The sequence below is a fragment of the Mesoplodon bidens genome, assembly GCF_964165515.1.
Source record: "Mesoplodon bidens genome assembly, chromosome: 5".
Classification (NCBI taxonomy): Eukaryota; Metazoa; Chordata; class Mammalia; order Artiodactyla; family Ziphiidae; genus Mesoplodon; species Mesoplodon bidens.
This window is the reverse complement of record NC_138161.1, coordinates 111044761-111067551: the sequence shown is the minus strand read 5'-3', so window position 1 is coordinate 111067551 and position 22791 is coordinate 111044761. Positions and strand designations below refer to the sequence as shown.

The following is a 22791-nucleotide window of genomic DNA, read 5'->3' as shown; positions in this document are numbered from 1 at the left end:
ATCCCGAGCTCCAATCCCAGCGCGGCAGTGTCGTCACCTGGCGGCGCCGGCGCAGACGTGGTCCGTAGTCAGGCGTCGCCGATCAGAAGCGAGAGCAGCGTGCTCTGGGTTCCGGGACGCTCCGAGGATGATCCTACGGCGGCTGCTGGCCGCCCTGTTGCACAGCCCGCAGCTGGTGGAGCGTCTCTCTGAGTCGCGGCCCATCCGGCGTGCGGCGCAGCTCACCGCCTTCGCACTGCTGCAGGCCCAGCTACACGGGCAGGACGCGGCCCGGCGCCTGCGAGCCCTCGCGGCAGGGGCCGCAGGCTCCCTGGGCTGCCGCGCTGCCCGCTTCAGAGACACCTTCATTCAGGAGCTACGCCGCAGCCTCCGGGAACGCCCGCGGCCACCACCAGGTAGCCAGAAGGGCCCGGGAGCAAACCCCTAAACCCAGGCCGGGCCGAGTCGAGGTCGCCTGCTTTCCCTTCTGGGCTCGACACCGGCCTCGGCGCTAAGAAGTCATCCCGGACACTACGCACGGCTTGGAATCCTGACTCAGATGGTCCGCCTACAGAGGTCCCGCTCATCAGAGATCCCAGGCCAAACCGACACCCCCGGTGAAGGAAGCCCTGTGATCGGACGGGTCACAGCGTATGAGGAAAGCCCCCGAAGCCTGACAGAAGTAAAGACTGGGCCCTGATACCCCGCGCGGGCAGAGAGCCATGGACCAAAGTACAACCGGAAAGAGGGTCTGCCCTCTGAAATAGGACTAAAACTAGTGATGGATGCTGCTGCCTCTGCACTGATATAGCAGGACACTGCTTCCGGGGGAGATCCTGGATGAAAAGACAATCCTGCAGTTGCCAAAATCCTCTGATTAAATGTGAGCTGAGTAATGGGTATTGTTACCGGACAAGGTTCTTTTGCCCCATGCGTAGCAAGCCAAACGCTGAGATGCAGCGGTTTGCAGCAAAGATAGGGTTAACTCTCAAGGCAGCCAAGGGAGGAGGAGAACTAGTCTCAGATCTGTCTTCCCCAAGGCAAGGGGCTTCGGGTATTTTGGGGATAAAGAATAAAGAACCGGGCGGCCTGAGACGTGGGGAGCGTGGGGAAAGGTGATTGGAGAAAGGTGTGATAATTGTAGTTCTGCACAGGTGTAACTAAGCCACATGCATCTGCAGCTTGAAAAATGGAGGCTCTTAGCATCACCTGCCTCTGCCGGTGGAGTTTTCGGCCCTCTGATGTCAAAAGGTCAGGAGCACGCCCAGAACTTGAACTAGACACAGCCAAGTGCAAATTCCTGGAAAACAACTCCATCAAACATCTTATTGTTTAGGCTGTGTGCTGCTTGGAGGCCTTGTGAGTCTTAAAATGACCTTGATTAGTGAAGGCAGGTGAAATGGATTGACTCATTACTCATGGTTTCAGTGTGAGCGCCGTACGTCTCTGGCAAGGTGGATTAGGATTCCTGGGGACTTGTAGGTCCATGGTAATAGTAGTTAGCACATATTGAGTACTTACTCTGTACTGGGCACTTGCTAATTGCACTCTGTGTGGGTTATCTCCTTACGACAACTTTCATATGAGGAAGTGTAAGGCTACTTAAGTTGCCCAAGGCCTTACAGAGTGGAATGTGAATACTGGTGTTTGACTCCAGGGCCCACGTCCCTAATCACATTTACCCTGCAGCATTTACCCTGACCTTCAATGCCTACCTTCCCTGCCACCAACCACCATCATCACTGGGTGTTAGGACAACTGCCTACCATGGAACAAGCTACCTGGACTCTTTGTTCCTATTTTAGAGGATCTGGGATGCACTCTAAAGACTATGCTCCAGCTAACAAACCCATGATTAGGAAATCCATTGTATGCATTGATTGTCTCTAATCAGGCTACACAGTTTATCATGCAATCTAGAAAGCTCGAAGCCCAAGAAGCTTTTAGGCTGGTGACCAGTTTATACTCTGGCATTCTGATAGTCACTGGATAGGGTGGAGAAGCAAAAGCAGCCTGTCCTCCACTTTCCTAATGGTCAAAGTTCTGATTTGACATTCCATCTTCCAGTCTTCCCATCAGAGGGGCTTCTATTTAATCCTCTGAGGGCAGTGTCCCACTCTTCTAATGAAAGAGTTCTAATTTGGCATCCTACCCTCCTGTCCTCCCTCTCCCAGACCAGAGGCAACTCACTGGACTCTCCTTTGACCTTGGCAGTGAGGAGCCAGAGGAGCTTGTTCATTCTACTGCCTTGTTTGCCTCATTGGTTTCAATCCCTTGGTCTCTGGATCTGAATATCAGAGCAGCAGAATGTTAGCAGTCCCCAGCCCAATCCCTTACCCTCAACATAAACAAGCACACTCACAGTTGGGTCTTTTTCTAGACTAGCAGAGACAGAAAGGAAGCAGTGCAGGAAGCAATGAAGCTTCTAGACAAGCTGGCTATTTGGTAAGAAAGGAAGGAAAGCAAGAAATGAAGGCAGTTTATTTTTGGGGAAGAAGTGTGCAGGAACTAAGTTCCCTCCGTTTTTGTAAAAGGAGCCTGAGAGCAGAGAGAGAGAACTGAGTCCTTTCTGCTCCAGCTAGAGGAGATTTGGATGTCCTCCCCGCTTTGTTGGAGAAGCCTCCAGTGTTCGTAGTCAGTGGCTTGTCATCCCCCCAGGTACCCTATTACTAAAGAAACAGACCAAATTCTTCCCACCACCCCCAGTGGCAACAATCTCCCAACATACCTTTCAGGCTGTTCCGAGCTTTGTCAGAAAGTGAAGCAGGGAAGTAACTCATTCCACTATCCTACAGGACAATTCCAAATCACCCCTTGGTGCCACACAGATCTAGATACCAACACTTTACAGACAAATCTGTTAGAGGTCAGATCACTACAGTCTACACAGACTGCTACACCAACAGCTCCTCCAGGGAATTCTGAGGTTGTGAACCCAACTGGGGAAGGGAAGAGAAGTCGCAAGAAGCCCAGAGGAGTTTGGGACCTTCGAATCTGGGGTGTCTCAAGGTGTCACTTGGTTTTATCTGTTGGGCAGAAAAGCCATCTTTGGCTGCAAAGTAAGTGCTGCCGGGTCCCAGAGATGATGCTGAGCACTACAGGCAGGAAGACCAACCTGAAGTTTGTAACAAACCAACCAAAACAATGAACTGTCATGAACAGGTACTATAGAGCTTTAAAGAGGGAAATATCCGCGAGTGTGCCACAGCCAGCTCAGGAGAGCGATCCTTGGCATCTCCTCCCAAGTTGAGTAACATCATTTTAGTAGTTTGAAATCAGCCATGGTGAGAGTATTTACACCACACAAATCGGAAAACACTACAAATGGGGGCTAGTTTGCCCTTAGAGAACGGGTTGCTAAACACTTACTAGCATGGCACTGACTTTCCTCTCCCTTGGGGTTGGAGTCCTGAGCAAAGTGTGGCACTAGGACCCTAGCAGCAGTCGCAGAGCAGCTTGCCTGTGGTGGGTGGAGCTTTAAGATGACCCGAGGCTTTAGCCAGCGGAAGGCGGGGCTAGAAAAGCGCTCAGGTTTGGTCGGTCGTATAGGTTTGGCCGCCTGCTCTGTGCTCCTCCAGCATGCTGCTCTCAGTGGCCTGGGTGCCTCTTGTTCTCACGAGACGGCAGGGGCGTGAGGAGGGAGAACGAGGACAAGCTTAGGGCCACAGGCCCTCGTGTTCCCAGCGGACCGGGCGGGGGTGCCCTGTGTTGTGAGGAGCAACACGCCCCCGTCTGATGGCTTCCACCAGGGCGGCAGGTGTGGGTTTGGCCCGGGGTCTGCTCTCCATCCTGTGAAGGGGCTTCAGACAGAAACTTTGAGCTTGGAGAGTGACCAGACCACATTTAAGGTTTTGTGCTCAAGCGCCACCAGATACTGACTGAGCCTTCTATCGCCATTCCCACTGGGGCCAACTGAGAAGGGAGAACATCTGGGCTCCTTGATCCCTCAAGGGTGAGATGCAGAAACGTTCCATCAGCTCTCTCAGGGACAGGAGTAAGAGAGTGGGCGGGGAGAAAAGTTCCAGAACTACTTTTTTTGGGTAATAACCAAGCCCTGAGACGGTGGGCCCTGAAGTGCCATTAAATACGCCACACCCACTGCTATGCTCACAGAGCTTTGGGAGAGACGTGCCTGTCCGACCAGGGAACATGTGCTGCAGACCCAGGAAGAACACAGTGTTAGCTGGCAGACACCACAGAGACCTTCTGATCCACTGTACAGATTGGAAAACTGAGGCTGGGTGAGGGGAACGGGCTTTCTTAAGATTACGTAGTCAGTGTGTAGCAGACCAGGGACGAGAACTAACTCCTCTGAATATGAGCTACCTGCTCTTTCTACATCACTACACTGCCTCCTTCCAGGTATCTAGGAAGCCAAAGGGTTGTCATGACAGCAAGAGGTAAGGCATCCTGGAAGGTTTGGGGGGAGTCATTCAGGAAAGTCATTAGGAGATTGTTGTCTCCTTTCACAGTCAGGCGCTGTTTATATGTTTAAAACATCACAGTGGCTGGAAGGAACAGGGCAGGAACAGGCATTTTGCATCATTGATTTTACACCAGGTTCTTTGGGGACCTTGGCATCAGGACTGAGACTGGTCAGATCTTTGGTTTTTGAGGGAAGATGGGCATCAGTTTACCCAGAAAGTGGAGCAGTCAAAGGCTGTGCACAGGAGAGGTGGGGATTCTGGAAGGGAAAGGGAAGCAAGAGAGTCAGGGCTCTCTACCTAGAAGGTGGAGCAGCGCCCTCACCTATGGCTGAGTCTTGGGCAGGGGCTTTTCTGTCATATTGTCAGGCTTCTCCCCCAGCTCCAGGATGTGAAGGCTGAGATGGTACCTCCAAGCCCCACTCAGCAGGGAGGACAGGGCCGGTGGGTCCTCCAGAGTCAAGTGGGGAAAGATGAGTGTCTCACTCTTGAGGGGGAAGCTGCACTTCTTCATGGCAGACCTGGTGGTGCCAGGGGTCACCACAAAAAGGCGGCAGAGCCACGGCCCACCAGCCACGTGGCAGGCTGGTTGTCTGGTGAGGTTGCTGAGGGCTTGGCACAGGAGCTGGTCCTCAGCCCCGCCCATGTCCACCACCTCCACGGGCGAGCCCAGGCCCGGGAGGTGCAGGAGGTGCCGGGGGGGCATGTAGGTGTGGGTGAAGAGGAGTGTGTAGTGGGTGGGTACACGCGGGAGTGCAGGAGAACGAACCACCTGCTCCAGGTGCCCCAGGCCAGGCACTAGGCCCCCCTGGTGCAGGCAGCCGAAGAAGAGGGCACCCAGGGCATTGAAAAGGACCAGGGTGCCCTTGCAGGGTACCAGTTGGGTCTGTAGACTACAAAGCAGGACGAGGGGGACCAGGAGGGGGATTAGGAACCGAGCCTCCTGGTGGCTAAAGGCAGACAGCAGGGCCAGGGGCATGAAGTAGAGGAACAGGAGGTGAGACCTGGGGCTGGACCGCAGGCCCCGGGCGGCCAGTGCCCTCGGGAAGCCCGGCTGTGTGAAGGCCTGGAGGCAGGCTTGCAGCTGTTGCCACGCAGCCTGCAGGGCGTGGGCATGCAGCGCCCCAAAGAGCAGGAAGCCATTGACGGCCAGGTGAGTGAGCCGCATGTGTGTGCCATGCCTCGCCAGGTTTACGGGATCCAGGTTGTAGTACAAGAAGTTGGCAGGTGTAAGGACAAGGGTACTGGATCTAGATGGACTGGAGAAATAGCAGCTGTCCACAGCCACAAACCCCACTGCTATGAGGGTCGCCCCTGGGAGCAGCACCAGGGCTTCCTTGGTCAGCGACTTGAAGCTGGGGTTTGTGGCTCCATAAATACCCCAGAGGAAGAGGGGGACCAGAGCAAAGGCCAGAAAGGTGGGCCGGTTGAAGAAGCCAGCAGCCATGACACCCCCAAGAAGCCAACTGTGCCACGACGGGCCTGGAGCAGGCTTCTTGGGAGTGCAGCTCCCAGCTACACGTGGGGATACCAGTACCAGCAGCCACGCAAAGAGCAGCCCCTCGATGGCATTGGAGAAGGTCCTTGTGTAGAAGACCAAGGTGACGTAGGAACCAGACAGCAGGACCAGGGCGTTCCAGCGCTCCGCCCCCCAGCGTGGGGCTAGGTGGTACACGGCCAAGTCCAGGGCAAAGGAGAGGGAAGCGAGGAGGAGGCGGGGCCCGACCAGCAGCGCATAGCCGCTCACAGGGCCAGGCCTCGGCCCCCACTCTTCCCAGAGCCTGAGCAGCCAGAAGGCAGAGCCAGAGGTCAGCAGTGGGAAGACCACTGTACGGCAGGGGCTGCTCGGGTGAAACTCCCAGGGCCGTGCGCCCTTTATGCCCAGGACGTCCTCTGCAGAGAGAGAAGGAAAGGTGAGCCAGGTCCCAGTGCAGAGGATATGACGGACAAAATCCTAGGATGGCCCCCAAGATTCTCCAGCCCCGTGGTGTACATGCCGGCCATAATCCCTGGGACTGGGAAGATGACAGAGTTCACTCCTGTAATTAGGTTACGTCACAGGGGTCAGCTGACCCTAAGGTACAGAGATCACCCAGATGCGTGTGACAAAAATCACATGAGCCCTTTAAATCAGAGAGTTTTCTCCAGCTGGTGGCAGAAGAGGACATCAGAGGTGAGAAGGATTTGCTGGTTTAAAGGCGGAAGGGGCAGTTGGCAAGGAACGTGGGTGGACTCTGGGAGCTGAGAAGGAGATGGGACTTGAGTTCCATAGCCTCAATGAACTAAATTTGTTCAACAGCGAGAATCGTCTTGGAAGCAGAATTTCTCCCAGAGCTTCCAGACAAGAACTCAGCCCAGCCCATACCTTATGATACCCTGAGCAGAAAGCCCAGCCTGGACTTCTGATTTACAGAACTGTGAGCTGCCACTTTTAAGCTGCTAGGTCTGTGATGGTTTGTCACGCAGCCCACACCTGGGAAGTGAGGTAACAGTGTGTCCTGGACAGGATGTATGAGGAGGAGCAGGGGGAGGTCCCATTCCTCTCCTTGAGTTCTAAAGTCTCCAAAGTCAGAGTCAAAAACGCATCTCCGTGATTATGACTGTTACCCAGGAGAGCCAGTGTGAGAATGGGGGAAGGGAATGAGCAACTGTGGTTATGGTCAAAAGCGACTGGTTTTGTCTATGATTTTTAATGTTTAAAATTAAGAATATACTCATATACTTAAAATTACTTGTGGCCTGGGGCTAGTCTGTGACTCTGTGCCCCACTGTCCCAGAGCTCTGAGGGGTGGGGGTGAGGAAAATGAACTCTTAATTTCTGCATCTTAGCTCCAAGCTCTACAACATCTCACACTTGATAACACTGCTGGTTGTCTAAGGCTCTTTGCTTCTCCTTATTCTGCTGGCCTTTTGGCAGTTTTTTTTCTCTCTGTCAGAAGGTGAAAGGGAAACAGAGAACCTCGGATCAGATCAATCTGGCTGCTTTTTACTGGCTCAGGTTATAAAAAAACGGGGGGGGGGGTGTTGTGGAAAAATAAACTGGACCTTTCAACTTTAAAAACAAATCCACCTCTTGAGCCCTGTGGCAGAGATAACTGATATCTCCCCAATCAATATCCATTCCTTCCTTCACCCTTAGTCTCTTTAGCTGGGCATTTGGTCAGATATAAACACTATATTTTTTAGCTTCCGTTTGCAGGTACGTGTGGTCACATGATACATTCTGACCAATGGGATGGAACGGGCAAAAAGTATGTGACTTTCAAAATATGCCCTTAAAGAAAGTAGGCATGCCTAGCTCTTCTCTGGTGGTGGGAAAGACTTGGTGTTAGACCTGATGCCTGGAGCACAAGCAGCCATCTTGAACCATGAGGAGGAAGCCTTGTGACCACAGCATCTGAAAGGCCTCAAGGTTTCCAGCAACCATCTTCATGATGTGTCCTATACCACCTAGAAGTTAAGTTCTAACAAGTGAGCATTCTAGGTCTGGGTTCCCTCAGCCATCACATGAACCTACAGAAGAAAAGTTTCATTATTATTTTATGTCACAGCCCTGTGTAAGTTTCCCCAATCACTGGGGAAGCCCAACTCTAAAATCCTTCCACTGAGAAGCCCAAAATAGCTTTTGTTCTGAATGACCTGTACTGTTGTTATAAGCAGGAAGATGTCAAAGAGGCTGGCATTTCATCGGTATCATTTAGAAGGTCAATGTCACCACTCAGGAAGGAGATGCGAAGTCCCCACTCCCAAATTCTTATGCCAAAGAGGCTTGTGGATTTACTGCTCATCTGCACAGACATTTTTCTCCCTCCGCACTAAATAGCCAATCAGCTCCTTGACCAGACTTTGCTGCAGCTTATCGTAACCACACATGGGGAGCTTTACCTGCCATGACCTCAGGAGACTGGAAGAACTCATCTGGGTGCACGTAGCCTGTCTGCGGAAGGAGACACCACACCAGGCGGAGCAGGCTGAGGCTGCCCCACAGCACCCTGGCTGCCATCTTCATATCAAATTGCTGCCAGGACACAGGGCCAAGAGCCTAGGATGACTTCAGCTGCTACAGATGCTATTCTGGTTCCACAGACCTGCATCTGAGGAGCATAACATTTGTTAGTTATTATAAATTATATGTTCAATTGTCTGAACAAACTCAATATGGGTCTACACACAATAAGAATGTTAGTAATAATAGCTGCTATTTACTAAGTACCTGCTAAATGCCAGGAACTTTACATCCATATCTCAATTAATCCTTTCCACAGTCTGGGGCAGTGAGTCGTATTATCCCCATTTTACAGATGGGGAAACTGAGGCCTCTGTTGAGTAACCTGGTTACTTGCTAACCATATTTGCTAAGTGTCTGTATATGGCATTTGCTAAATATTTTTCCTAATATGACATTTTGCTAAGTGTCTAAATATGACATTTGCAAGTAGGATTAGGGTAACTTCCAAATCTGGGTCTCACAGCCCCATCCTATTCACCAGCTCCTATTCACAAGCAAGCATGGCAGCCTGGCTCTTACACTTCTGAAAACTTAGGAACCTCAATGGATTCCATCCATTTCTTTGCAAAAACGAACTACATTCCACCCCGTGGTCTTCAGTCACTCCCTCCAACTTTTACACATCCTGGATCCTACCTTTTGGAAGGTGATGGAAACACTGCTGTGGTTTGAATGTTTGTGCCCACCCCCTCCCCAAATTTATATGTTGAAATTCTAATTCTGAAATTCTAATGGTATCAGGAGGTGGGGCCTTTGGGAGCTGCTTAGGTCATGAGGGTGGAGCCCTCATGAATGGGATTAGTGTTCTTATAAAAGAGACACCACCCATTTATAAAAGAGCTTCCTCACCTCTTCCACCATGTGAGGACACAGCGAGAAGTTGCTGGCTATGAACCAGGAAGAAGGCCTTCATTATGCTGGCACCCTGATCTCAGACTTCCGGCCTCCAGAACTGTGAGAAATAAAGTTATGTTGTTTAAAAGCCACCCAGTCTGTGGTATCTTGTTAAAGCAGCCCAAACAGACTACTCTTGGTGGAGGTTCTCACTCCCTTGACTCAAAGATCAGTGGGAATCTGAGTCCACGGCATGATGGACCTTTTTATCAACACCAGTGTATTATCATGGGTGCATAGAAAAAAATGTCTGACAACGTGTTTGTTACTCCTCCAGAAATACATATGGTTCCCTGACTTCCTGAGTTTGATATTTTAAAGCTTGACCGTAAACAGCTATTGTTCTTAGGTATGACATCAAGTCATAACAGAGGAGACATGACAAAGTGAAGCAACAGAACAGGAATCTGACAGAAGTTGGCAAGGAGCTTCCTGATACTAAAACCTCACAGAGCTTAAAAGATAAGTTTTGTAGCCTCTGCTCAAACTTTGCAGCTGAATTGTGCAGACTATTTTTCCAGAGCCAGTGAATATCCTGACTTTTAGAGTTTTCAGATAGAAGATGAGGCCAAACTTAGCACTGGGAAGCAAAGGTTGAATCAGATTTTTTTTTTCATTAATAGCCAATATGATACTGCAGGACAGGGCATGGATGTGGGGTGGAGATAGGGGTAGGGGCAAAGCACGATACCCATCATACAGGACAAACTTTGCGGTCCTGTAGACCTGGTTCAGATTCCAACTCTGCCATTAGTAGCTGTGTTACCTTGGACAAGCTGCCTATATCCCTAAACCTCAGATTCCTTATCAGGAAAGTCAGATAATAATATCAAGCTCACAGGGTTGAGGGAGATTTAAGAGCTGATGCGTGGAGGGCACTTAGTATACAGAGTTTGCATGTATAAGTGACCAAAGCTAAAAGCTATTACTACTTTTAGTTGAGGCACAAATAATAATCCATGCTGCTCCAGACACCTAGGTGTTAGTTTGCAACTTCCTTGGGAGCTTCTGAAACTGACCCCATAGGTGAAGGGCAGGGGGAGACTGAAGAAAGAGGCAAACCACTGCAGATTGGTAGGTGGCAGGTTTAAGAAGCAAGAGAACCTACTTACCAAGCTTGTCTTGGGTGGCCGCAAGATGAACAGATCTCCACACCCGCCTGCCAGAATCTTGAAGTTTATACAGAGGACTGAACTGGGCTCCATCATGTACAACGTCCAGATGGTCTCAGCACCACATGACTATCTCAAAGCTGTGTCCTTGGGCAGCTTCTAGAATGAGGAAGACAAGCAGAGCACACATTCCAAGGATGGGGAGGGGGTGAGAGGCCTCCAGTTGTCGGGGTCCAGCTCGTGGGTCACATGCTCTCTATGACCTCCTCCAACACTAGGAGATCCTCAAAACCAGCACTTCTACTGACTACGATAATAAACAGAATTTGGTATAGTCCAATTGTCAAGATACATTTATGCATGTGTTTGAAGCTTTTCTCAAGTATAGAACTTTTTTTTTCAAGTATGGAACTTTTACTACATGATTAGATTAAAACACCGAATCCATTACACTGATAGGGAACACAGAAACCCAGCCTGCCCTGCCCTGGTGTGAGTAGGTACATAGCAAGCCTGGGTCCTGAGTCTGTACTATTTTCCTTCTGCAGCAACAGAGGAAATTCATCCTGTTTGGTGCCCACCATCTATTCCCCCTTTCCAGTTAATTGTAGTCAGAATTCCCACTCAGAACTGTACTCCTCACTCCCATCACCTATTTTCAGCTATGTGGCTTGGGATTTGATCCCATCCCTAACCCAGGTATAGACCCTGAATTGTTTAAGCCAAATAACATTTCCCATCCCACTGGCCACACTAATTGGCTCAGGGTTGGGTGCATGACACGCTGGTCTGATCAGAGGAACTAAGAAAAGTACCGATAAAGGTGAGTCTTGGCCCTTGTCTTCTCTGCCAGGCTTGGTGGGATGAGGCTGTAGGGGTGAGAGGGACATCACTCCTTTGCTGGTATTGATAGTCTCTCCCACTTTGTACGTCTTCCTCTGTGTTGTGGTGAGACATGTGTCCTCTGCAGCTTCCTGGGGCTGACGCGCAGGTCTTACAGAAGTACTCCACGCTAACATTCCAATCTCATATTCCCTGGCTTTGTCTGTATAAACTGGGAAAATCATGCAGTCTTTTGGTGAATAGCACACCTCTTCCTGCTTTATACTTCACCTTTAGGGACATGCTGGGACTTGAGTCTAATGGTAGGTCTAGAAGCAAAGGGAGTGGTGGGAGTGGGTCCTGAGGAGAAATAGCACTGTCTTGCAAAGCAGCTGCGTTGGGGAGGCCATTACAGTTTCCAATGCAGGGTTAATCCCCTCAGATGCCAGTGGAAAGTCTGCTTCTACTGCTCGAAAAGTCTCACCAGAATTGAGGGACTCAACGTCCCCATCTCTCTCAGGGTCTTCCCACGTGTCCTCATTCCAACTTTCAGTATCCCATCTCTTCACAATCAGTGCCCTCACTTTAACAGTAGATACCATCGAGACTGGGAATTCAATTTGCATTATAATTCAGCCACTCACAGAGTGAGATATGGGGTTTGTTTTTCTGCCAGCTTTTGGGTCATTTTATGAGAATCTTGAGCTGGGAATTTAAAGCCTTGAGCTTATCCTTCTCTTTTCCCAATTTGTCCAGCACAGTTAGGAATCACCAGCCAATCTCATTATACTATTTAGTTTGACTAAAATGTTCGAAGGTCACCCAGGAAATTCCCCTGGTGGTCCAATGGTTAGGACTCGGCGCATTCACTGCTGAGGGCCTAGGTTCAATCCCTGGTCGGGGAACTAAGATCCCACAAATCTCGTGGCATCGCCAAAAAAAAAAAAAAAAGTTCAAAGGTCATCCAAACCCTTGCCTGGAGTATCCAATGGCGATATTTTTCATTTCTCTAATATCATCACTCCACGGACTACCAGTACCCCCTTTACCACTTGAAATAGAGTCATTTGTGCCTTTAAATCTAATCAGACTACAGAAACAGTTCCAGCAAATCCAGGACCTATTCAGGAAACTCATCCTTAAGATTCTCTTCCTCTAGAACCACCTCCAGTACCAAAATCTGTCAGTCAGAGAAAGAGAATCGGTAGGAGACCTATATTAAGAAGATTTATTGCAAGCAATTGGCTTATGCATTTGTGGGGCTGGCTAGGTAAGTCCAAAATCTGCAGGGTAGGCCACTGGGAAGGGCAGGCTGCAACTTGGGGGCAGGAGCTGAAGCTGCAGTCCACAGTGGGAGTTTCTTATTCAGGAAAGCCTTGACTCTGCTCTGAAGGCCTTTCAACTGATTGCAACAGGTCCATACAGATTATTATTAGAATAATCCCCCTTACCTAAAATCAGCTGATTATGGACTTTCATGCATCTATAAAATACCTTCACAGCAACACTTAGATTAGCGTTTGACTGAATAACTGGGAACTCTAGCCTAGACAAACTGACACAAAAAACTGACCAACACACCCTAAATAATTCAGTGTTTGTAACTGTTTGAATTTTAGATCAATGGGATAATTCTTTATGTAACTCACTGATGATTTGCTTTTTTTCCCCAATGTTCTGATAATGGTATTCACCCTATTGTTCTCTGTAGCTGCAATTCCTTTTATTGCTATATGGTATTCCCTTGGGTGAATAGACTAAAGCTTATTTACTTACCCTTCTACTGTTGTTTATCAGCTAGGTTACCTCCAGGGGGTTACAAGATTTTTCTTTTTTATTCGTAATAATGCTGCTATAAACATTTGTATTCAAGAGTTCTCTGAAGTACATACCTAGAAATGGAATTCCTGAGTCATAGAGTATGCATAGTTTTTAATTTTTTAAAACAAAATTTTCTCAGTTTTAATTTCTAATATGGTAAATAGCAATTAGCTACAGCTCACATAAACAAAAGCTCTTTGGTGTCCTCAATAAATTTTTAATGGGATCTTGATACTAAAATGTTTAATATAAGCTGGGTGAGGGAATAAATTCCCATTAAAAGAGAGAAAGTCAAATCCCATTATCAAGAGAATAAGAAGGATGTATTTAAAATTAAAATGAAGAAATCAATGTTGTAGTTAAAGGAAGAAAGAATTCAGAAATAAAGATATTTTCAGTAAGATTAAGAAAAAAGGTGTTTTAGGCAAAAGATCCATATGGGTATGCACACTTTTAACTTCAAATAAGGCCAACTGTTTTCCAAAGGTTGCTACCAGCTAGTAGATAGTGTAGTGCCCCTGTTTCATATGCTCATTTATACTTGGTATTGTCTGACGTTTTTTTTTTTTTTCTGTACGCGGGCCTCTCACTGCTGTGGCCTCTCCCGTTGCGGAGCACAGGCTCCGGACACACAGGCTCCGCGGCCATGGCTCGCGGGCCCAGCCGCTCCACGGCATGTGGGATCTTCCGGGATAGGGGCACGAACCCGTGTCCCCTGCATCGGCAGGCGGACTCTCAACCACTGCGCCACCAGGGAAGCCCTTGTCTGACGTTTTGATTTTGTGAATCTCATAGGTATTAACACGCATTTCCTTGATTATTAATATGGTTAAACACCTTTCCTTTTTCTTTTTTGGCTGCGCCTCGAGGCATGCGGGATCTTAGTTCCCTGACCAGGGATCGAACCTGTGCCCCCTGCAGTGGAAGCACAGAGACCTAACCACTGGACTGCCCGGGAATTCCCAAACACCTTTTCAAAAATTTGTGAAATGTTTCTTCTGTGGAATTCCTTTTGAACCACTGGCTGTCTATCTTTTTCTTACTCCATATAGGAATTCTTTATATAGTCTTTATATTTATTGCATGACAAATATCCTTTTCTAGTTTGTGGCTTGTATTCTTAACTCATTTCTATTCCTAATATTGGTTACTTGTGCCTTCTTTTTATTTCTTGATCATTGTCACCAGAATTTTGTCAATTTTATGAATTTTTTTTTTTTTTTTTTTGCGGTACGCAGGCCTCTCACTGTTGTGGCCTCTTCCGTTGCGGAACACAGGCTCCCGACGCGCAGGCTCAGCGGCAATGGCTCACGGGCCCAGCCGCTCCGCGGCATGTGGGATCTTCCCGGACCGGGGCACGAACCCGTGTCCCCTGCATCGGCAGGCAGACTCTCAACCACTGCGCCACCAGGGAAGTCCTATGAATATTTTTTAAAAATCAACTTCTGGCTTTGTTCATCTTCTTTAAAAAATTTTTTCTTATCTATAGTTTTTTTTCTTCCTTTTACTTTTTTGGGTGTTATTTTGATTGGACACTTAGCTCATTAATTTGGAGACTTTAACTTTTGAGCTTATTAATTTTTGAGCTTTTCTGTGAGAAATATTTAAGGTTATATATTTCTCTAAATACTATATTAACTGCATCCCACAGGTTTTGTTATGTAATATTTTCATCAGCTCTTTGTTTCTAAATATTTTCTAATTCCATTGTAATTTCTTCCTTGACTAATGCTTTATGGCTGAAGCAGTTGATTTTTTTATTAAGACTTTCTTTTTTGGACTTCCCTGGTGGTGCAGTGGTTAAGAATCCACCTGCCAATGCAGGGGATATGGGTTCGATCCCTGGTCCGGGAAGATCCCACATGCCATGGAGCAACTAAGTCTGTGTTCCACAACTACTGAGCCCGCATGCTGCAACTACTAGAGCCCGTGCTCCACAACAAGAGAAGCTATCACAATGAGAAGCCCGTGCACCGCAATGAAGAGTAGCCCTGGCTCGCCACAACTAGAGAAAGCCTGCGCACAGAAACGAAGACTCAACACAGCCATAAATAAATAAATAAATAAATAAATAAAATTTTTAAAAAGACTATTTTTTATAGCAGTTTTAGGTTCACTGCAAAATTGAGAAGAAGGTATACAGGTTTCCCACATACACTCAACCCCTACACATGCATAGCCTCTCCCATTATCAATATCCCTTGCCAGAGTGGTACAGTTATTACAACTGATGAACCTACATCTACACATCATTGTCACCCAAAGTCTACCATTTCTCTTACTGTTTACTCTTGGTGTTGTACATTCTATGGGTTTGGACAAATGTTTAATGACATGTATCCACCATTATAGTATTATACAGAGTATTTTCACTGCCCTAGAAAACTTCTGTGCTCTGACTATTCATGCCCTCACCCCCAGCATTTAATTTTTAATGGTCCAGTTTTGTAGATATTCCATGGATGCTTGAAAATACCATATATTGGATAGTTATTGGATATAGAGTTCTATATATGCTCATTAGATCATGCTTGTTAATTGTGTTCCTCAAATCTTTTATGTCCTTTATGATTTTCTACTGCTTATTCACAGAAAATCAAAGAAATGTGTGTTGAAATAGCTCATGAGATAGTGGTCTTGACTAATTTTCCATTTAATTTTGTCATTTCAGCTCATTTTTGAAGCTATATCATTATTTTTTTTAATTGTTATACCGTATTGGAAAATTGAATATTTTATCCTTATACAGTTATCTTTTTATCTCTAATAAGTTTTTTCCCTTAAAATATTTTGTCTCCTATAGCTATATGACTTTTCTTTTATTTAGTATTTACCTAGTACATCATTTTCCACCCTTTTACTTTCAAACTTTCTGTACACTTATACTTTCATATGTCTCTTGCAAAGAACAAATAGCTGGATTTTGTTTACCCAGTCTGATGTTTGTCTTTAAAATGCAGCTTTATTTCAAAATATTTAAATTTAGTGCGATTATTGATATATTTATTTCTTCCATCTTATACTGTGTTTTCTTTTTTCATGCTTTTCTATCTTTTGTTTCTCTCTCTTTTCTTGCCTTCTTTTGGATTGGTTTTTATTTTCTTCATTCCTTTTTCTCTAACACTTTGGAGGTTATACTTGATTTCTATTATGTTATAAAATGCAGTACATTATCTAATGTTTTAATATTTAATATAGTATGTGCTATGGTTTTACTATGATGATTCTGAGTGTGCATTTTTCTTTAATCATAGTTGGAATTTCTTTGGCTCCTTGACTCTGTGGATTAGGGTCTGTTGTCATCTATAGAAAGCAATCCTCCATTATATTTTCAAGTATTGCCTCTTCCCTCATCTTCACTCTCTCTCTAGAATTATGACTGAGTGTATGATACATCTTCTTGGTCTATCTTCCATGTCTTTTAAACTTCTATTTTACATTTTCCATCTCTCTGCCTCTCCTCTATCTTCCATGTCCCTAATCATCCTTTCAGCTGTATCTAATCAGCTGTTAAATCTATCTATTGAATTTTAAATTTTGATTTTTCATTTCTAGGAGTTGTTTGATTTTTTTCTACATCTGCTTCCTCTTTTGTCATATTTTCAAGGCTCTCTCTCTCTTTTTTTTTTTTTTGCGGTACATGGGTCTCTCACTGTTGTGGCCTCTCCCATTGCAGAGCACAGGCTCCAGACGCACAGGTTCAGTGGCCATGGCTCACGGGCCTAGCCGCTCTGCAGCATGTGGGATCTCCCTGGACCGGAGCATGAACCCATGTCCCCTGCATCGGCAGGTGGACTCTCAACCACTGCACCACCAGGGAAGCCCAAGGCTCTCTTTTATTTACTATATTATATTAAGTGTACTTATATGATATGCTAGATCTGATAATTCCAACATCTAAAGTTTTTCTGGGGTCCAAATTCTCAGGGAAGCTGCCTTTCTTGGATCCTGATGCTAATTGAATTGGGGTAGGGCAATCTCCCCTGAGAGTCTGTATCCATGAGCCTACTCTCATATAGGTTTTCAGCATGAATTCACATGATTAGGCACTACCTCCCCCAAAAGAAAAAAATCCCTGGAGCCAATAATGTGATTAAAAATGATCCCACACTTAACAATGCACATACAATTATATATATATATATATATATATATATATATATATATATGTTGACACAAGAAATAGCCATGTTCTACACTACCCAAAGCAATCCGCAGATTTAATGTGATTCCTATCAAAATACCCATGACATTTTTCACAGAACCAGAACAAATAATCCTAAAATTTATATGGAAGCACAAAAGACCCAGAATTGCCACAGCAATCCTGAGGAGAAAGAACAAAACTGGAGGCATAACCCTCCAAGACTTCAGAGAATACTACAAAGCTGCAATAGTGAACACAGCATGGTATCGGTACAAAAACAGACATATAGATCAATGGAACAGAATAGAGCCCAGAAGTAAACCCAACACCTGTGGTCAATTAACCATCAAAAAAGGAGGCAAGAATATACAATGGAGAAAAGACAGTCTCTTCAGCAAGTGGTGTTGGGAAAGTTGGGACAGCCTCATGTAAGTCAATGAAGTTAGAACAAACCCTCACACCATACACAAAAATAAACTCAAACTGGCTTAAAGACTTGGGACTTCCCTGGTGGTCCAGCGGTAAAGAATCCGCCTTCCAGTGCAGGGGAGCTGGGGCTGTGGGCTGCCTCCTTTGAGGCACACAGACATCCAGAGGAGAGGGCTTACCCTAACACCATCAGGTTCTGTTAGCAAGGAGGAAGTGAGACAGAGGATCAGCTGTGTAGCTGCGTCATGTGTGTGGCTGCCATGACGCCAGGCTCTGACTGATGGCTTTCCTCCTTCTTCTCTGACCATTTCTTCTTAGACGCCTTTTCCTCTGTCCACTCCTGAAATGTCAGTGCTCCCTTCTCATCATCCACACTCTTTGGGTCATCTTATTTATTCTCATGGTTTCAATTTCCTTTTGACGACATCATAAATTGTTTCTTTTCTGAGCTTCAGATTTACTGATAATAATAATGAATACAAACAATAAGAGAATTGCCATTTTTAGATACCTATTGCATCCCAGGCACAGTACATTATCTCATTTTACTCTCATCACAACCCTATAATTCTATTCTTATCCCTATCTTATAGATGAAAGAATAGGTTTAGAGAGATCAAGTTTTTTGCTCAAGGTAACTGAACAAGTAGGCTAATGAACGTAGGAGTTGGACCCTGTCTGTTTGACTCCAGAACCCTGATCTACTTCCTGTCGGGCTTCTGCACCTCTCTCTAACACGGGGCAGCCGAAAAGAACGCATCATTTCCCCATGACCCAGCCCTACCCCCGTGTTCTCTGTAGCAGTGAGGGAACTAGTTTATCCAGTTATTCAGTCCAGAGACCCAGGGGTCATCTGCCATCTTCATGCCTTTGTAAAAAAATTTTAATTAATTAATTAATTAATTAATTTAGCCTTCATTGGGTCTTCGTTGCTGCACGCGGGCTTTCTCTAGTTGCAGCGAGCAGAGGCTACTCTTCATTGCAGTGGCTTCTTTTGTTGTGGAGCACAGGCTCTAGGTGTGCAGGCTTCAGGAGTTGTGGCGCACGGGCTTAGTTGCTCCAAGGCATGTGGGATCTTCCTGGACCAGGGCTCCAACCTGTGTACCCTGCATTGGCAGGTGGATTCTTAACCACTGCGCCACCAGGGAAGCCCCATCTTCACACCTTTTATGTGACACTAACTTTGCTTGCTAGTCATCCTTTGAGTCCAGCACTTGTTCTTCATCCCTCACTGTCACTACCTAAGTCCAGGTCCACTGTGACCGGCGTACATGTTGCCTGAGATTCCTCAGCCGTAGGGGTGGCTATGCAGGGACTTTAGATGGCTGGGGCCCCTGGGTTGGTTGCTTCTAGCTGCAAGCAGCCCTCTCCTTTATTACCCCAGTGTGTCATACAAAAGGAATCATTTTCTGTGTGTGCATAATGAGAAAAACATCCAGAAGCAAGACCTAGAGTACATGGCAGTCCCCTCTCTGCTTTCCCTCCCCCCGACCTGCACCCACCCTCCTAACTGCAGCCAGAGAGAGTGCATTTCTTTCCTGTATAAAACCTCGGGGTGGGGGGTCAGCCCCTCATCACCCTCAGGACCAAGTCCACATTCCTGACTGTGACTTGCATGGCTCTCCAAGGCCCCCAGCATCCTCTCCAGCCTCCACTCTCACCCCTTTGTGTACAGAGCTTGGTGCTCCAGAAACATTACATTTTCCTGTAGTTTCCTCCTCTATTCTTTGCTCACATTGCTTCCTTTGTGGGATATGCTTATAATATGGAGGTTAAGACAAGCTTTGGCATCGAGTAGCCCCGGTTTCAAATCCTTGCTCTGTCATGGTGAAAGAGCACTTAATCTCTCAACTCCAATGTATAATTTATCTGTAAAATGAGTATAACCTACCTGAGGGCTGTTGTGAAGATGGATTAAACAAACTGCCTGGACCCCCAAGAAGCTCTCCCTGACCCCATTTTGGCAGCACCCTGTGCCAGGCCTTGCACTGCACTGTGCACTGACAGCGGGTACCATCTGATTGCTTCTCTGTACTGTCTGAGGACCCTCAGTTCTGGGAGCCATTCGTATCCATCTCAGCGCCTTGAGCCCACCTGCATGGGACCACTGTGGGGCTAGGGTCAAGGATAGAGTCGGGGATCCCTGGAGGAGGTGGAAACGTAGTGGGGCATTGAGCTTAACAAGTGTGGGAGCTCTTCAGAAGGAGACCACCGCTGCTCAACCAGCGTCTGGCTCCCCAGGCTGAGGCCACGCTGGAGGAGTGGTCCCGCTGGGTGTTCTAGGGGGGTGGAGCCAACAGCATGGGGCATGGCAACTACTCACCTAAACCCAATCATTATGCAAGCCTGCGCATTTACGCCTATAAGCTCACTGAGCTGCCCAGCGGGGGTCCAAATCCTGCAAGTCCCACATCCTCCGGTGTCTGCAAGGACGAGGGAGCGAGAGGCTTTGGCATAAAGGGATAGCGCCAGGTGTGGAGATTCGACTGTGGAGCAGGGGAGGGGTTGACGATGACCACAGACAGGGGCATCCAGTGCGCGCGTGCGGGGGATGTCAGAGCTCAGGCAGCAACGGAGACCATCTCAGTGGCAGGGGTAGAGAGAAGCAGAAACCACTACGCCGGGTGCGGTTTGGGGTGGGTGGGAAGGAAGGTGGGGAAGAGATCACATCAGTGGAGCGAGAGGACCGGAAGGTTGGGCAGAGACACTTGTCTTTCTCACTGAGTCAGAGGGCCGGGGCTGGCTCTTGGTGCCCACCTTTCTCTGCCGCCCACTGTGTGCGTAGCATCGTGTCCTGGAGACACAACTGTGAATGAGCATGGTCCAGAATGGCAGTCATAGCATATGGCTCATTCCAAGGAACGTCTTTATCTTCAAACTTAAACTTCTTCCTGACAAAACTGCAGGGTCGTTGCTTTATGGGAAAGGGCGGCGGGCCCAAGGTACAGTCCCTTCTCTGGATCCAGTCAGTATTCGGAGCAGGTTTTAAGGACTGCATGGGAGGAAGTGCTGGAGAAGGGGACCCCTGCGCAGCAGCCAAAGGCGTCTTCTCTGGCTCAAAACGCACCAGGACCATGTCCCTCAAGGGCAAGGTCTTGTTCCAAACTCCGGGGTCCATCCCAGGGGCAGAGAGTGAGAGTGGCTTCCCTGAGTCCATTTTCCTGTTTGGTGTTGCACTTCATCCTCACCTCCACCCAGAGCGCGGCAGTAAACCCTGCAGGGTGCCCCATCGTGGAAGCATTGCAATGTCTGTCCCTGGTGCCTCCTTGTCTGGCTGCCCAAACGGGCCCATGTTTATCCTTTGATTAACAGAGAATGCAACACATGGCATTAAACATACATAAGGGAGAGTGGAAGAGAGTAAGGTATCTCCATTAACTACCATACATCATTTAACCATCTGTGACCTCGCGGTTCCCACCTGGAAAATGGGAACTAGGCTCTGTAGCAGGGAGTTTCCAGGTGTTAATGATTTCGACAGTGGTTCCCAGTTTCCTGAGGTGAAGGCGTCGGGGGAGAAGGTACGGTGGGGGATGTCCTCCTTAAGGAAAACTGTCCTTGTCATATCGTGTATCCCACGCAAAGGCTGGGACAGCCACCAACCAGAGCGCCACAGGGTCGCCTGGAGCAGCCTTGGTGACAGGGCTTTGGCTCTTGTCTGTACCCCCATGTAACTCCTGGTCAGGGAGGCCATCCTCTCACCCTTCGAGAGGACAGGCCTGGCCCAAAGGGCACCCCATGAGACTGGAAGTGGCGATTCTTCTCCGGTACATGCGGACCTGTGCTCACAGGTTTCGGGCTCAGCACTTTGCAGCGTCTTTTGGCTTCATCTTCACAGGGACCCTGGGAGGTAGCATTATATTCCCATTTTATAGACGGGGAAAGTGAGGCTCAGTAAAGTTACGGAACCACCCAACAACACGGTAGTAGGAGAGGATTCAAGTCTAGGTCTCTGTCTGGGTCCAAAGCTAGCGCTCGAAAGTGGAGGATACCCACAGCCTCCCTTCCCCTTCCCAAGAAAACTGCGAGCTTCCTGTCTCCCCTAGATTGGGGCCGGTCATTGCTCAGAGCCGGCGGATCCCGGTTTGAGGAAAGTTGCCCCGGAAAATGTGGAGGCCAAAGGTCCCTTGCTTGCCTCCTGAGTCTAGCTTCTGCTGGTCTCTGGGCAGCTAGCAAAGGTAAGAATGGAAACAATCGCCTTCCTCCCTGACCCTCCCTCCTTCCCCCTTGACCCCCATCAACTCTTCCCGAGCTGCTTGGGCAGTCGACTCACCGAGCGCTGCTCCGAGCTGCACCTGACCCGCTGGCGGCTTCCGGCCCCGCGAGAGCCCGCACAGGGGGTGGGTCCGGAGCCGCCCGACCAAAGGGCTGGAGCCGGGCGGCGTGTCCTCAGAGCGGCCGCCTCTCTGTCCGGTCCAGGGAATTAGTCAAGCCACGCAGTGCGCCAGGCGGGGCGGAGGTGTGGAGGAGAGGGGGAGACCAGCGCACCGGCGGGCGGGGCCGCCCAAGGCGTCCCTCGCGGTTCCAGCGAGGTGGGGGGGACGATGGAGGGTCCCCGGTGGCCCTTGGGCCGTGGCGCGCCGGGCAGCGGCTGGTCTCTCCCCTCCCCCCTTCCAGCTCTTCCCCCTAGCAGCCTCCTCCTTGGCGAGCCACGCCTGGTGAGCCTCCTTTTTAGCACGCAGGGCAATTAAGCAGAACATTTCTAGGCCATACTTCTTTGTCATTCAAAAGGAAAATTTCTGAGTTCTCTGTGGGTGGGGCTTGCTACGGCTAAGATGACCTGCTCCGTTGGTGGAGCAGGTCAGGGAGGACAGGCTCTGCGGGCCTGGTTTGGGAAGCCGTGCCGAAGACGCAGGGTCAGTTTCACCCGGACGCAGCTCCTTCTCTGCAGCCGCAGCCGCAGCTGCCCCAGCGCACTGCACCCTGGAAAGAGTGCAGCGGCGGGCGCCGCTTCCCCCCTCTGCATTCCACAAGTCGGGGACAGGTCACTAGCCCAGGGTTGCCCGACAGCCAGGGCCGAAGGAGGTCACTGTGTGCCCGGGAGCCCAGGCTCCCTTCCCCGACGCGAGGCCCGCCGAGCCCGCCGCTCCTGGTCCCTCCGTGGGGTGACCGACCCCCCAGTCGCGGGCTCCATGACGGAGCTCGGTGCGCCAC

The 22791-nt window shown here is 48.5% G+C and overlaps 2 protein-coding genes across 4 annotated transcripts; one reads left to right on the top strand and one right to left on the bottom strand.

The window, feature by feature from the left end:
- The first annotated feature begins 39 nt into the window (after positions 1 to 39).
- Positions 40 to 879, top strand: NCBP2AS2 (NCBP2 antisense 2 (head to head)). The gene has a single exon (XM_081234338.1). It carries the CDS (start codon positions 128 to 130, stop codon positions 425 to 427), a length of 300 nt encoding a protein of 99 aa, XP_081090464.1. The 5' UTR covers positions 40 to 127; the 3' UTR covers positions 428 to 879.
- Positions 880 to 4237: 3358 nt separating this feature from the next.
- On the bottom strand, positions 4238 to 22470 carry PIGZ (phosphatidylinositol glycan anchor biosynthesis class Z). Of its 3 annotated transcripts, none has more exons than XM_081234877.1 (5): positions 21911 to 22470; positions 11234 to 11472; positions 10419 to 10577; positions 8289 to 8497; positions 4238 to 6296 (listed from the first exon to the last, which is right to left on the bottom strand). In XM_081234877.1, exons 4-5 carry the CDS (start codon positions 8410 to 8412, stop codon positions 4729 to 4731), a joined length of 1692 nt encoding a protein of 563 aa, XP_081091003.1. In that variant the 5' UTR covers positions 8413 to 8497; positions 10419 to 10577; positions 11234 to 11472; positions 21911 to 22470; the 3' UTR covers positions 4238 to 4728. The 3 variants fall into 3 exon arrangements, with proteins under 3 accessions (XP_081091003.1, XP_081091005.1, XP_081091004.1); XM_081234879.1 differs by having other exon boundaries at positions 11234 to 11287; XM_081234878.1 differs by lacking the exon at positions 11234 to 11472.
- Between the last annotated feature and the right edge of the window lie 321 nt (positions 22471 to 22791).

Bases quoted from the DNA above. Each gene is read 5' to 3' on its own strand.
- PIGZ (XM_081234877.1), bottom strand. From the start codon at position 8,412: ATGAAGATGGCAGCCAGGGTGCTGTGGGGCAGCCTCAGCCTGCTCCGC. The intron at 6,297-8,288 runs GTAAAGCTCCCC...CTCTCTCTGCAG, and splicing joins GTCTCCTGAGGTCATGGCAG to AGGACGTCCTGGGCATAAAG.
- NCBP2AS2 (XM_081234338.1), top strand. From the start codon at position 128: ATGATCCTACGGCGGCTGCTGGCCGCCCTGTTGCACAGCCCGCAGCTG.